General features: G+C 39.3%; 1 protein-coding gene across 1 annotated transcript in view; it reads right to left on the bottom strand.

Moving 5' to 3' along the window:
• Positions 1 to 1,897: 1,897 nt before the first annotated feature.
• Positions 1,898 to 16,210, bottom strand: part of b3gat2 (beta-1,3-glucuronyltransferase 2 (glucuronosyltransferase S)) — a 68,896-nt gene continuing 54,583 nt past the window's right edge. Inside the window, exon 4 of the mRNA XM_084949418.1 lies at positions 1,898 to 4,292. Coding sequence (XP_084805544.1) covers positions 4,206 to 4,292 — 87 coding nt within the window. The 3' untranslated portion in view covers positions 1,898 to 4,205. The remainder of the gene's footprint in view (positions 4,293 to 16,210) is intronic.

Below are 16,210 nucleotides of genomic sequence, written 5' to 3'. Positions count from 1 at the left end.
TAATCTAAAACTACTGTTTTCCCCACACATACACAGGTTTAAATATATAAGTACATATTTTCTTGAAAAAAAAAGAAGAAAAAACTTTCTTTGCTGTAAAACTTGAAGCTAAGATGCAGTTAGCTTAATTTAGCAGACGATATGCGGATATGCTAATCTGGTACTGTTCAAAATGATCCAAAAACAACAACCAAAACAAACAAACTGAAGTCTCTCTAAAGTTAAGCAAAATCTCCAATGTATCGCAATTCAAACAATTCACACTGTAAATGTAAATATATTATCACAGGTTTCCTGGTTTCTAGACTTTGCGTTATTGTATGTTGTTAGCTGCTCGGCAATTGATTCACAATTAAGGTGCCAGAGTTACTCGACCCTTAGCTTATCCTTATTACATATCCGCTTATATGTCAGACAAACATCAATGTGTGTTGATTAGATTAGTTTTCAGTTTTTATTTTTGACTTTTTAAAACTGTTTCAAATCTTTCCGTTCAGCTAGTTGCTACATAGCGCTAGGGCAATTCTTAACCTACAGGTGCTAGCTAAAAGAATTTTTTGGAACTGGTCACCGACTCATCTGCTTAGTTATCTAGCGACATGACAGGGACAGACTGCAATAACTGCACTCTTTCATCTTGAGTACCGTGAACATACATCTCTTTAACAAACAGAAGCCATTAGCACAGTTAGCGTAGTTATTTAAAAGAGCTAATGCTTAACAAAGCCGATGCTTTGTTTGACATGTCTTTTATCGTTATATGTATTTATACACACAAACACACATACGTGTGTAGAGACACATCTCATTATCCAGTATACTTTGTCAACTGAAGGTGAACTTGTCCATGTTACTCAAATTGATGGCTGCATTAAAAAAAACAACACAAACCTTCAAATGTCAAACATTCCCTTTAAGTCTCAGTAATTGCTGGGCGGTCCCGCAGTCCCCTGGGTGCCTTTGGTAGCCTCGCTGTGATGTTTTGAAGTGTTTTAAAACCAAACGCATTAGGTTTAGTGCAGACTGGGCTCCAACCGAGTTAAAATATTCCTTGTTGTTGAAGTGTGCACCCTCTCCCATGCGCCTTGAGGGACATTAAAGCACCACTGGAATCCTGGGATCACAGCAGTATGTCTTAACTAAATTTTAAATAGCAGAGCAGGTACTGTATCAGTGGTTGATTGTGATTCTGCGTCTCAGATTTTTGTTGAGTGGTAAATATAGAAGAACTGGCAGTTTGGTCCCAACTACTGAGTTGGAAATCTGTCTTTTTATTTGAAATTCTGGACCAGTGTGACACCCAAAATGCTTGTCCTTCCATGTATGATGCTGTAACCGTATGTTCCGCCATTCGCTGTGTGATGTTTTGTTGTGTGTAGTACAAGAAAAGCACAGTTAATCTGCAGCAAATAAACCTGGATGACCAATCAGAGGGCTAGATTGGCAGCGGGAATGGGACTGAACAGTGGAAGATTAAAGTGGACCTGTATGAAAATCCTTGATGGGTTCATCATTACATCATCATTACTCTTCAGTTCTTCAGATCACACTGCCGAGCGCCGATGCAGAGATTCATGTCTGTACAGGGCCCCTCTGCCATGCAATAACTGTAGCACTCTGTGGGAGAACGTGTATAACAACATATTCTTAATAACTTAATGTCATCCAGGTTTATTTCCAGTGTGTTTACATTTTCTGGTGCCTAGTACAGGGGAAAAGATGTGTTTTATGCATTAAAACTGTAAATATGCAGGAAATTTTCTGTGATCATCTTTGTTTAATGACTCTAAAAATATGGTTTTATCTTTTTGAGATCTTTTACTTTCTTTTCTCCTTTTTTTTTCTGATGCCTGTTTTACAAGTGAGTCATTTGAAATAAAAGCTGTTGAATCCTGGATAATAAGGCTTGTTTTTATTTCTTGTGTGTACATCAAACACAACTGTACATACAGTCCCCTCTAAACTTCAGTGCTCAGGACAATACTGCTGTCAGGAAAAGAGCTCTTTGCACATTAGAACGGTGAAAGTGGCCGCCTGTGTTGCACCGCTTATATACCAGCTTCTCCATTTCTTTTCCCTTCTCTGCTGACAGATGGGTTTCCTTTGTTGTCAGCTCACAGATGCTACATTATTGATGGCTGCTTGTCAGGAGTGTTGTTACTTGATGTGGGCCACTTCCAAACTTCATTACATTCCTCATATACACGGAGGAGAAAACGCATGTTGTCACTTCATTAGGTTTATATGATCAGCTCATTCTAATAATTAAATAGTATTTAGGCATCAATCAACCTTAACAGCATTAACTTTGAGACATTCATGTGATTTAATTTAAACAGAGAAGACCAGGGGCGGCTGTTCCTGACAGAATCTGATTGGCATTTCACAGCCAGCAGTCGAACTGACATTATTGTGAAATCTGAGCTAAAACTTTGATGAAAAGGATTCAAACATTTTTTTTAAACACACCCAAAGTTTTCGGGGGAATTATGGGAAGAATAGTAATGTTCCAGTAATTTAGGAAATACACTTTCTTCAGTTTCCAAGAGTGAGGTTGGAAAAAATGTTTTATTAATTACAGAGTTGGAGCCTAGCTTAGCATAAAAACTACCAGAGAAGGAAAGCTAATTGCCTGCCCTTAATTAAAGTTCAAGATGCCTCTACAAACACATTTGAAGCTAGTTAATACATTATCTCTAGAATTTTTTTTTAATTAAATTATAGTGGGTTATGTTGCATTTTATAGCAAAGACTGTAATCTTGCTAGAACGCTAGCAAGATATTAGGCCAGATTCCTTAAAGGATCAGGATAGCCGTTTCTGCTCTGTTTAGCTAACAATGAGCAAAAATTCAACACAGGATGTGTGGAGGTGTTTAGAGTCATTACTGGGTTTGTTTTTTAAAATAATTATATTTTACCTTCCAGTCTTCACGCTAAGCTAATTTTATGTTGAAAGCCTTCTGATACCAGTTTTTGGCATGGGTGTGAAATTGGTACCAGTAAACAATCATGTTTCCAAAACTGTAGGGATCCAGAAATACCTTCTTCTTTTTTTTCAATCAAACTTACATTAGGGTACTTGCCAATACTAAGAACAGAGATACTTAATTACAGAATTCAAATAAATGTTTCCTGTAACATGAATGCTCAGTTGGCTCCGTATCATCAAACTGATGTTCCTTTTAAGTCCATCTATTATCATTTGGATTTGCAGACTTTGGGCAGTGACTGGGTATGTTGTCTTGCTGCCTCTGTTGCTGTTTCTAATTGAGTCTTCAATAGACTACCAAGGGTGTCCTCTTCCTCTCGCCCTGTGGCAGCCTAGAAAGGCCTTAATCCACAGTAACAACGTTCCTGATGAGTTTATGATCTCAATCACACATTTTAAATCCTAATGAACACAACACAATTCTTATTTTGCAAATTTTAGTCCCAATAAGTGTCCACAAGAACAATAAAGTAGAATATGCTTTAGGGTGGGCTTACTTGCGGACTGAAAAGCAGCTACCCTATAAACATGTAGTGTCCTTCAGTTTCACAGCTGTGCTTGTGATGTCTGGTTTCAAAAATGCTGATGGCAGTCATAACACCGAACTCAAAGTTTTGGGAACAGGATTTCACAAACTAGTGGGAGAGCCAACTCCTAGAGGAGAGGTTAGCATTGTGTGACAGCTGTTATCAGAGTAGCTACATGAACACAGTATCAAACGGGTAAACAATACTGGTGTTGGTATCAGTGCATCCCTACAAAAATGTTAAACATTCCTTTCACACTAGGAAACCTTAGCAGTATGCCTCACATCCGGCACACAAGCCTTTTCTTCTTTTAGCAATTCTATCACAATTTCATGGTTTTAATTAGGACAGAATTGTTAATTAAAAAAACACATATCAATGATTCGATGCGTCTCACATGGCACTTTTCAGTTCAGCAACACGATATGTTACATTTCTAGTAACATTTACTTTTTACATCAGCAGGCTGTGGATACGAGGAAATGAACAGTCTAGGTCATTCCAGTTTGTAAATGGTATTTGGTGCTATCCAGTTCTCACAGAGCATGTTTGAAAGACAGCAAGGAGTCTTGAATCATGCAGCTCCTCAGAGACTCTGTCCATCACCAGCTGATTGTATTAACCCGAAAGGCAGAGGAAAGCAGAGTGCTGCTGGAAGTCTCAGCCAAGAGATGACGGGCAGCCCCGATCACACCTCGATGGCGACGGTGTCCTTTCGATGTTTGGGCTCGTTTGCGAGATGTGGTTTCTCTGTGCGAGTGTGCCAAACCAGCACCTGGAAAAGAGAAGAGGAAGAATCAGAAAATCTGCCGGCAAAGAAAGCGTAATGCACTAAAAAAAAAAGAAGAAGAAAGGCAGTCGTGTGAAACAAACTCCCGTTGATGGTTTCATGCAACAACAATAACAAAAAAAATGAACACAACAGCAAACCATCAAACAGATATAAAAACATATGAGGGTGGGGGATTGGTTTTACAATAAATATCAGGGTACATTAAACTCATTTTATTGTTGAGATATAGAAATGTAACATCACCAGGAAAACAAGTCTATCAGAACAAACGTAATAACTATACATGTAATGTATCGTATTAGTTTCCATTACACATATAAAAAAAATAAAGAACCAGCAGATGAGACTGATACTGTTTCACTCTTTGTTTGATAACTGTCCGCTATTGTCAACTAATAATAGTGGGCTAAATCTGTCATAAGTGTATGACAGTGGGAACAACTCTACTCGGGGGCTCTGTCCCTCCTCTCTCCTCCTGTATAGCTGCACAATGGTGGTCTGATAATGTGTCTCACTGTTCATTTTCTTACAAGCTTCCTTATGTTTCCAGAAAAAGCCTTCACAGAACCTGACTTGGACTTGATTCGAAACATATATTTGTAAACTTAATAGGCCGTCCAACTAAAAAAATTATACTGGTCATTTGTTCAGATCATCTGAAACACTCTGATGTGCAGCCGTGTTAAAGTCGAGTGTTAAGCGGCAAATGAGGTGACAGTGGCAGACGGTGTAGCCTTTGCAGTTCCTCTAATGGCCACTTGGGACTGAAACGAAAAGTGAGTCAATCCCTGTGGGCTCTCATTTTAAAAAGCATGTTTACAGCCTTGCACGCAAATCCGTTTGGTGTTTTGGATACTAATGAGACTTAAAGTTAGGGGTGGGGCTGCTTTGACTGACAGGTGTGTCCACACGGGGTTGTAGCTGTGTGCTAGCTTGGAGATGGCGGAGTGTTCGTTTCCTCTGTATTTGTGCAGTTGATGGTTTTTGAAACATATCTGATTGAATTATCTAGATTTAGTGACAGAAACTGTTATTAATCACTTATTTAGCACAAATTGAAAACCTCGTGTGATACCCTGGAACTCCACCCTTTCTCCCCCCAGAACTAAAAGGTTGTTAGGTGTTGGAAAAAACAGAGTTTAAGTTAACATGCATGCAGCATGGTGCTTTGATCTTTACTGAGATGGAAGGTGTGTCCTTTTAACTGCACAAATCACTGTCCTTTTATTCTTCTATGAAAGTATAAACTATTCCAAACCTTTGGAATACAAGCATGCTGATCCACACAGGTATGCACACAGGTGTACACACGGGTGTTCACAGACGCGGGCTACACCTTTCTTGGCTGCTGCCTCAAAGCATATTGTGCGCTGTCTATCTTGCGTGCTGCACAATATCGTTTAATATTTAGTATCTACTGTTATCTACTGCTAGCTAGTTTATTGTGATGGTGCTGTTTTTTATTATGTTGCTCTTTTTTTTGTTTGCTTTCTCTTCTGTTTTTTTTTTCTCCATACAGGTGATCCAGGTGTTTTGTTTGTTTTTCTTTCTTTCTTCCCCCCTTCTCACCGTCTCTTCTCCCCTTTGGTTTTCTTTCTCTCCCTCTCTTTCTTTCATTCTTTCTCCCTGTCCTATCCCCCAGTCATGTCTGTCCCGTTTGTAGCAACCGAAAATAAAATAAATTCATAATTATAATAAAGGTCAATCAAATGGACCAATATGGCAAGGCTATGATGATCCACTTGGTAAAATAAATCCGCTTGGCATCTTTCTTGGCCTTAAGACAACAATTCTGATGGCTAAAGATCCAAACGGGACACAAAAAAAAAAAAAGAAAGTCTAAACTATTAGGATTTTAATACAAAAATTTGAGGTACAATATTTACTGACACAGATCAGTGGTGATTTCTACTCAGTGGCTTCTTAGTGTCAGTATGAAACCAATATACTGGTCTAAATCTAGTGTGCAGTTGTATTTCCACTCATTGCAGATGCATTTTGAACCTTCAGTCCTCGATGGTCTGCATATGAAATGCCCCATGGAGTAAAAAACAAGTCTGTGTTCTCTGCAGCAGAGATAGCATTGTATCCTCCTGCTGTTGGATTTGATGGTGCTGGTGTGCTGGGAGGGATTCCACTTGCAGGAAACAGTCTGACACCTTGAAATGGTTTGAATCAAAAGCAGCACGCACCTCACTGCAGCTGTTTGTCTTGTGTTTTCAGTCAATTTCACAGCAATATATTGGTGAGAAAACAGTACAATGGATGCAAAGATTGATATTTTCCTGGAGAGGAGAACAAATTCCATTCCATATAGTTTCAAGTGAGTTTTTTTGGGGGGGAGTTTATAACTAATGAGCCCATAATTCAAGTGTGTCCGAAACTGCGCACACAGTGACTCACAAAGGCATGATTTATTGCTGGCTGTGGACACTGACGTTGTTTTTGCGCTTCTTCAGGTGGAACGTGTCACTTCCTGCACACTGAGCTGCTAATTGGCCCGCTTTGCATATCTAACGAGGCTAATGTAGCAGCCGCTCCAGAGCTGTGGGGAAAATGGTATCTGTGCGTGCGCATGCCAATTATGCAGCCAGAGTGCGCTCCCTGTTCCCCGTACACTCTTCTCTTCCCCCCAGTTTGCTCTCTGTTTTCCTCATTCATCAAGTCCACTTTCTCTCCCATGGCCTTACTGCTGGTTTTACCTCAGTCCTATTTCCTGCTCTAGCTTTCGTTTCCACCCTCAGGCAACTCGGAGACAAAAAAAGCTTTTTCAGGTTAGAGAGCTCTGTGCTTTTTTTCCCCTTAATAGCATATGGAGGGGGAAGGCCTGTTTCTACCTATGAGCAAGAGGAACTTATATAGCAGAACTTTTACCTTAAATTGGACCTATTATGTTTTTGGCTTTTTCCTTTCAGAGCTCTTCAGATCACAATTGGAGCAAAGCGGAGGCTGTGATGTCACCCATTGGTTTTGGATTTAACAGTAGTGTTTGGCTGCCATCATGTTAGATGGAGTTTGATTAAAAGTTGGATGCTAACTTATCATACTTAAGTAGCATGCTGCATAAATAAAGTGCACAGGTGCATCATGTAGACACACAAACCTGCTTGTCTTTAGCCTTCTGGATTTTCCTTTAACTCTTTAAATCTATTTTAAATCTATTCAGTTCAGTTTAAATCTATTCAGTTATGTTTTATTGAGCTTGATATTTGTATTTAGCTCATCTCACTTTTGTACTTTGGCGTTGTGTTTTAGATTGCTCTTCAAGTTTTTGTATTCAGGTTTATTTGTTGTGTTTTTTTTCTTGAGCTCTTCGTTTTTATTAGTATTGGGTTGTGGTTTGATTCTACTTTGTATCCTTTTATGTCATTTTAGAGTTTTTGGTTCTTGTCGTCAGCCTTGCAGATAGCCTGGGCTGCTGGAGGCTTCCCGTGATGCATTGAGTGCTTCTTCTTCACTCACTTCTTTTCACTCTGTATGTATTTATACACCACTTTGCATTTAATCATTAGTTATTATTCATCTCTGGCTCTCTTTTGTCCTGTCTTCCTCCTCTTGCCCTGAACCGGTTACTTCATATGTCTGCCCCTCACTGAGCCTGGTTGTGCTGTAGGTTTCTTCCTATTAAAAGGAGGTTTTTTTCTTCCCACTGTCACCAAGTGCTTTCTCGTGTGTGTTGACTGATTGGTGGGGTTTTCTCTGTATTATTGTAGGGACTTTACATTATTCCACTCTAAAAAGGGCCTCAAGGTGACTGTTGTTGTGATTTGATAAAAATATAAATAAAAATATAAATAAAACTGAACTGATGTGAAATTTAGGTTCTAGCTTTGGCCTTAGTGTTTTCTCCCTGTGCTCATGTTTAGTTCAGCATGTCTTGTTTTCATTTCAAAGTTTCTGCTTAGGTTTTGTTTTCTTTTACTTAGACTTTGAATTACACCTTTTATTTCCTCATTATTCTATTGTGTTGTTTCCTTATTGAGCCTCTGGTTTCTGTTTGCTTTGTGCTCTTCAAGGAATAAATTCAATATTTTGGTGTTTCCCAGTTTCTTGAATTTATAGATTGGTGTCATTGTCCCTCCTCTATCTCATTCTGTGTTTGTTTTATTTTATTTTTTTGTACTTTTTTATATCTGTGTCCTGTCCTGTACATGCACATCTCATTTACCCCCTGCATTCAATTCCCTTTCAGTTTGTGTATAAATAGTCATTCCTTCATTCACTGTTTCATCATCCACACGTGCTGCGTATCCCCTACAACATTTTAGTTTCATATTCCAAGTGATTTTCAGGCTTTTAAATTCCCTGCTAATTTTTGTCTTGATGCATGCTCAATCTTCCAGGTAATAAAGTTCTGAAAGTCAGAAAGGAAAGCTATATCCACGTAGATGAGTGACAATATGTCTTCTCCCAAGGCGAGGGCCAGCATGGCGAGCCAGATGGCTGGCTTACTGTTCCTCCCATTTACATGAATTAAGAGTTAGCACTTTGTGTGTCTTCCAATCAGCACTGGGCCCTACACTATGGTCCTTAAAAAGAACTGCTCCACATAGAAGATTGCTAAGTAATGGACTAATAATGCACTGGAATTTCAAACTTCTTGGATTGCTCATACCACAAAAGGCACCAACACAGGGGAAAGGTCCAGTTCAATGACTATTTAGTGGATGTGAGCTGCCTCTATTCAGACTCCTATCAAAGTGGCCAAGCCCCTAAATCCAATATCCAGTTAAATAAACACACATTTCTTTAAGTGCCATCTCTCCTGATGTCTTATGTGCTAATTATTGCTCCTTCAAACAGGAGCTTTTGCTCTTGGTATCCAACAGTGACACAAATTTTTAAGAAAAAGGGTTCCAGCAACCAACGACACTTTTAAATACCTCTGTGATGTCAGTGGTTTTGAACAAAACAGTATTTCAGAACCTGCTGTACAGAAAGGACACAGCTTTGATTTACCTGATATGGATCAGACCAATTTAGGTGTTATTATTTTTTTTTTTTTTTACTGGGTCACTTCCGCTAACAATGATTTTAAATTTCCTTCAGACTCCCTGTGACAAAAGTCTAGGAAGGGAGCACTAGAGTGAAGTAGAGTCAGATTGAAAAGATAATCATGGCACAGCAAGGAAAAAGTGAGAACTCATTTTGGATTCAGCACCATACTGCAGATGGATTAAAGTAAGGCTGCTTTTTATAAAAGTCACTATGAATAAAAAGAAGCATGTCAGTTTTGCAACTCAATTTGCAACTTAGCAACATGGAGTGTATTCAAATGAATCTGAAATTATGTTTTATTTCTCTCTTCTCTGTAATATGCACACTGCTGGCCAAAATGGCCAAGAAATTTCAAATAATCATGTCAGCCTATGTAAATATAATCCAGACCCAGAGCGAAGAACTCAGACTTCAGGCTGCTCTAAAGGCTCAGTTTCTGACATGTTTTTTGCACTTTAAGCTCTGTGTGATGCCAACAACAGGGGATATCGCTAATGGGGTCATCTCATAAAGCCCCACGTACCTGCTGTTTAAACGTCCAATAAAAAAAGCCCTGGCTAAAAGAGAGATGGTGTTCAATTTTAAGTCTAAGAATAAAATATGTGAAGATGGAAATGAGCATCATCAGTTTCGTCTAATGGTTTGAACTTCATTTAAACTGAAATCAAATCTGCTTAGCAGTGATTCCAAATCTTTGGAGAGAATTTACCTGATTGTCACGACTTGGGATTTTATTTATTAAGACGTTTTCTCACTTGCTGCTTCCAGTGTCTATAAGCTTCTCCAGGCTCGGTTCTTACATTCAATTGAATCTGAAATATCTCTCACTGGACAGAAAGGAAAAATGCATTCCTAATTTGTAAATGCACTCAAGATGCTTTAAGGATTGTGTCACCAAAAACCAGACCAAGAAGTGGTCAGAGATGTGTTTAGCCACATTAATGCCACTAAAATTAAGTTTGGCAGAAAGCTGAGAGCCATTTCTAATGAAATAGACAGCAGTGCAGTCTTTCACCCCAGAGCTCCCTGGGTCCCCTGTCATTCTGTCTTCTTTCTTTTTTTAAATCTTCCTCAATCAATCTATGTATCCTCTTTTCTCTGCATAGGCTTTTACCCTCCTCATCCTTTCTGTCTCCTCGAGCTCCTTTCCCTCCTGTGCTATCATCTGTCTCCATCTGTTCCCGCCATCCCCCCTCCTTTCTTGTCCTGTCACTGCTGTCTGTTGCCGTTACTCTCTCGATCTAACTACATTACAGCTCCTGACAGTCGTCTCCAGATACTGACCCAGCCGTCAGATGAGCGTTTCTGGCCTACATTGTCAAGGTCGACGTTCAGGTTCTATGGTCTGATCCCAGATACCGTCCTCAAAGTGCCCAGAGCTGGAGTTAGGGTGTGTCTGCTGGTAAAAGTATCTTCCAGTAATATGAATAATAATAAACCAGTTCAGACCAGTCTTAACCAATAAAACCAAGAACAAGGTGTAGACCCAAAACGATTACAGTTCATACTAAAAACAGGCCCTGAAATAGGGTGTGCTTCTCACTCAGATGCATTACTTCCTCACAAAGCCAAACTGAATTTTTAAACACCAAGATACTGACAGTTACCATTTACAGTCTGAGTAATTTCAGAGTTTATCTGTGGAAAAGCTGAAGCTACGAGTTGCCACACAGCAGCCAAGAAGCATAAAGGATTTAGTTTTTTGTAAAGAGAGGTGGCCAAAGTCTCTCCTGAGACGTGTGCAAACCCAATAAGAAAAACATGGGTTTTTCCAACTGTAAAACCGTTCCTGTTTTGGGGTTGTCACCCCGCAAGGACACCAAACCAGCTGAAACTGATTAACAGCCCCCTCTGCTACTTAATGTTGACACTCGCTGTGGCTCTATGTGTCTGTGAGATTTCATGTGCAGGTAGATACATTTGTCAAACTTGCTACAGAGCCAGACTAATTGTCTCCAGTATTTGTGTGAAGCCAACAGGTCATTCCTGCTATATTTTTACTTTAACTCCTCATGTAACTCTAAAAGGCAGAAAAACAGCTAGCTGCTGTTTAAACCTCTATTTACGAGGAGTAGCCAATTAAACGAAACCTAAAGAGAGACGGGCCTTTCAGAATTATGCAAAGTTGGTTAAGTAAAATCTAATGAGCAGAACAGGAACTTAATTTGTGTGATAAAGTGACAGATCCTGATAAAAATCATGACCAAAACTGAAGCAAAATTGAAAGCTACACTGCTCAATAGTGAAGAGTAGTGTAGCTACTGTGTAACTGATTGTTATGACTTGGAATTTTATTCCATAAGACCTTTCGGCATTTGCTGTTTCCACAGTTTCACCTCAAGCTAAAAAAGGCAACATTTTTCTTTATATTATACTTATGTGCTTAATGTTCAACTTTTTAAGAGGTAGCACTGTAAAAAGTTTATGCAAAGATTTCATTTTTTTTGTTTTGTTTTTTAAAGTCAAACTGCATGTTTACAAATACTTTTGATTAGAAACTGTATTACCCAGTAAGCTTTTACCTTTTACTTTTTGATTTTTAGCACTAGGCATTATTTATATACTTAAACTAAACATGATTTAGATTCCACAGTCTTTGTTGTTGCCTTGTCATTTTTTACTGATGTGTCTATATGACAGATGTGACAGTGTGTGAGACGCGCTGCGTTCTGCACTGCCTGAGCGATGTTTCGCGTTTTAGCCTCACATGAGTGACTTTATGAGTGATGATGTCACATCCCTTTGCTATTGTAACGCTGACGTGATAAATGCTGATACCACATCGTCCTTTCTGGGCTGCTCTGGCTGATGACTGATGATGTCACAGGCTGCTAATAACCTGTATTAATATCAGCGGCAGGGCGCTTCCATTAGTGTAATGGGGTTGATAATGATGATGATAGTTTCAACACAGAGCTGTCTGCAGCAGCCGCAGTCAGCAGTAAATGATGATCCAGCAGCTCCAGGGGATCTTTATCCTATTCCCTGCAGGAAACATTTACCCATAACCCATCAGGGACTTGGACCCAACACTGTGACCTGCACACACATATCCTGAACCACAATGATTAAATTCTGTATTTGCTTATTTCGGATAAAAAAGCAGCTTTTGGTATTTTTTTCTGAAAATAAAACGTACTTGAATGCAAGCCTTAAAGAAAATGAAGTTAAAGTACTCCACTGGTAAACAAGTCTTTGAGTTGTACCATCATCGGTTTGTAGCAGGAAAATCTGGGCACTGTTGTGTGTAACAAGCTGTAATGGTGAAGTGAAATAATATTAATAGAGTAAAGTGCACTAAAAGCTTACCAACAAGAGTTCCACCAAACATAACGAGAGTGAGAGTGGGTGAGAGGAAAGCCAACAGGGAGGCATCATCATCATCTGAGCTTTAGCTGTGTAACACTTGTGACCAAAGTTTGTCATCAAATCAAAAACTATTTCAGCATTCATGAAGAGATGTTAACATTGCTGGTGTGAAACTCCAAAATGCTGAGACCCCTGTGCTGTGATTCCTCCGTGTACTCTCACTAACACCTGTGTGCTAATGTGTGGCGTAATTAACAAAGAAAACTGTTATTCAAACTAATCGGATAATGTGACAATAGAGATCAGTTGACTACATCATCCTATTGTCATAATATCAGATTGACTGATTATTTATTTATTTATTTATTTATATTTGAGTCGGTATCGGACCGATAGCCAGTCCACACATCGGCGCATCAGTATTTCTCTCTCCAGCAGTCTTCTTACGCCAAGCCTTTTAAAAGTAATGCAACAGTTGACGTAAATACCGCCTGTAAAATTATGTGCTTTTACACTTAACTGCAGGTTAAAAATCTTAACCTGAGTGTGTGCATATTTCCTCTAGCAGTGGGATTATTCATATCCCGAGTAACCTGGGATCCAATAGAAACACAATATGTTGCCCACAATAACAAAGTTGTTTTTTTTAATAACAACAATAATAATAATAATAATGATGTCGATATTATGAGATACTTGATACACTGCAAGGCAATCATCAGTGATTAGGGATGGGAACTGAGAACCGGTTCTCGTAGATTGGTTCCCAGTAGTCAATTCCTTGGAATTGTTAGTCTGCCTGCCTTTCGATCCTGCACTCAAACTATAATCAGCTGATTTCAGTACGCGTGTCAGAGGAGGAAAATAGCTACAGTCTAGAGCAGGGGTGGGGGACTCCAGGCCTTGAGTGTCGCTGTCCTGCAGGTTTTAGATGTGTCATTGATCCAACACAGCTGATTTAAATGGCTAAACTACCTCCTCAACATGTCTTGAAGTTTCAGGTGTGATCCAGGTGTGTTGACCCAGTGCAACATCTAAAGCCGGCAAGACACTGGCCCTTGAGGCCTGGAGTTCCCCAGCCCTGGTCTAGAGGATGGATATGGGCATTTATTTTTATTGCACAAAAGGACGAGATAAATGGTAAAGTGGAAAACTGCATCCAGGACAGAAACAACCGGATTATGCTGCTAACACAACTTCACTTCTTTGCAAGCATCTGTCAAGATACCAGGCTAATGCTAAGCTAGCCAAGACCCCAGGGTGAACGCTGAGTGGATGCCGACCCCAGCAGCCAGACCCTGAGGCTGCAGCCTCTATTTCTACCTGTTCACGTTTATAAATCAGAATCGCTCTGGTTGTCGCTTTTTTTTCCATCTTGTGCTGTCAGCTTTGAATTCTACAATGAGAACCCAATGACAACTGATAAGAGAATCAATAAGGAATCGAATCGATAACTGATATCAATAATGGAATCAGAATTGCTAAATTCTTATCAATTCCCATCCCTATCAGCGATACAGCGCGATACCTGTGTAACTGAAAAAGATAAAGCACGGCAGGATTGCTACATTGGTATTGGTATTGTTTTTCCGCCCCTCATCCCCGCCCACAAAAGTTACAGACCCCTCTGTGGTTTTTGTCCCATTTTCTGAATAAACTCAGTTGAGCTTGTACAAACACATGTTAGAGATGTTTTTAATTTTGTTTCTATTTTTTGCTTATTTTTATCCAGCATTTTTCAGGTAATTGCAACACTTATGTAGTACAACATCAATATTAAGTTAATAACTCTAATATAGTCATTGAACTTAATAATGTGTTACTTACCTTTACATTCTCTATAAAACTTTTTTAAGTCAGTGATAATTACAACATGTTTTCCATCAGATTGCTTAGTTTTACTCTCCTCTTTCATTTTCTGCAACAGCCTCACTGTCTTCAGCTTCAACAGCAGAAGAATTTGAAACTAATTATGTTTGTTGGGCCACACTGTGGATCTTTTTGAGGCTCCGCTGTTGACAAAAAAATAAAATAAAATCTGGCAACAGCAATGATGTCCTCACGATGCAACTAAAAGAAACATTTTAAAACAACGAAGCTTCACAAGGTAAAACTCACTGAAAATGTGATGGAGTTCAGCAAATGTCTAATAAATCATTTTAGGAATTTAGTAAAGAATAAGAATAGACAACTCGATACATTTAAGAAATCAATTTAAACCTGAAGGTGTCGGGAGGACAAAGATCACAGGGCCACCAGAATCTTTTAAAGCCCTCTCTCTGGGAAACCATAAACACCACAACCCAATTTTACAGAACAGTCAGTAGCTTTTGATGTATTGGGTACTGATGAAAGGTCCCAGTGGGCATTATCAGGATGTATTTCTCAGAAAAAATGATCAATAAATTTGAGTAAAATTGATAGAGCTATAGAAGTTATTGCAAATAAATAACTCTTGAATCTGAGGATTTCTGTCACTGATCCTCAAATTCATCCACTGAAAAAACAACAAACACTGGTGTGATGGATATCCAGTGGTCACTGCTGACTGGTCTGGAGCTGAAAAGTCAAACTGGCTCTAAGGCGTTAATAAGAAAAGCACCCAAAAAACAAAACAAAGAGAGCATGTAAATGCCACTTGCAGACTTGGTACTTTTTGGAACAGCTGTAGGCATCGCACGTTGAGCTCAAGCTCATGTGTTCCTTGAAAGGTAAAAACATAATAGGATCCATTTGTCACAAAAAGTCCTTTAAGGCGCCTCTGTGATGGTTGTCAAGAGGATGAGTGGCTTCATAAAACTGGGTGCCAACAGGGGCTGTGGCGATTTGAGATGAGCTGCATCGATCTAAGCTGTCTAAGCACACAACTAGAATTGATAGCGCTATAACGCGCTTTCTATTCAATTCAGGCTGTGTGTGTCTAAGTTTAGACTGTGCCACTAGCTTAAAGCATGACTCATGCTGTCAATAGCAGAGGGGGAGGGGGATACCCCATGGTTACTGCTGTGATGGTCACTATTATTATGGCTGTATTTGTGCCCCAGACACACAAACGTGCACATGCTAGATTAAAACTGATAAATTGGATAAATAAATTGGGCTTTTATTAAGCACTAGCCTGTGTGATTCACCTCCAGTGTGCAGGTCACTGCAGTTTGATAACTCTGGCTGAATGTGGCCTATTTACAAACTGCATATTGAGATATACCAGTGTTTGCTCCTGACATGTTGGCCTGTCATTCAGTTTCACAAAATGTGCACAACACACCAAATGCTTCATTTATTCTTTAGCCTCTTGTGTCATTGGTGAGAACTGCATCTCTCCAGCCTTTAACAAGTACAATGTCCTCTCACAGGATGTTAAAAACGATTCTAATCAATGATTATTTGGCCCCGTTAAATTGAAATCTGCATTAAATAAATGTTAAAATTAAACAGATACAGATACTGACACACCACAGCTATATCAAATATATAGCACCGTTATCATTTGGACATTGTAGATCAGGTCCAACGTAGATCGTTGTAGATCGTTGTAGATCAGGTCCAACGTAGATCGTTGTAGATCGTTGTAGATCAGGTCCAACGTAGAT

The sequence above is a fragment of the Perissodus microlepis genome, chromosome 13 (assembly GCF_051167445.1).
Source record: "Perissodus microlepis isolate ML-2025 ecotype Zambia chromosome 13, ASM5116744v1, whole genome shotgun sequence".
NCBI classification, from domain to species: Eukaryota; Metazoa; Chordata; class Actinopteri; order Cichliformes; family Cichlidae; genus Perissodus; species Perissodus microlepis.
This window is presented reverse-complemented; position numbering and strand designations above follow the sequence as displayed.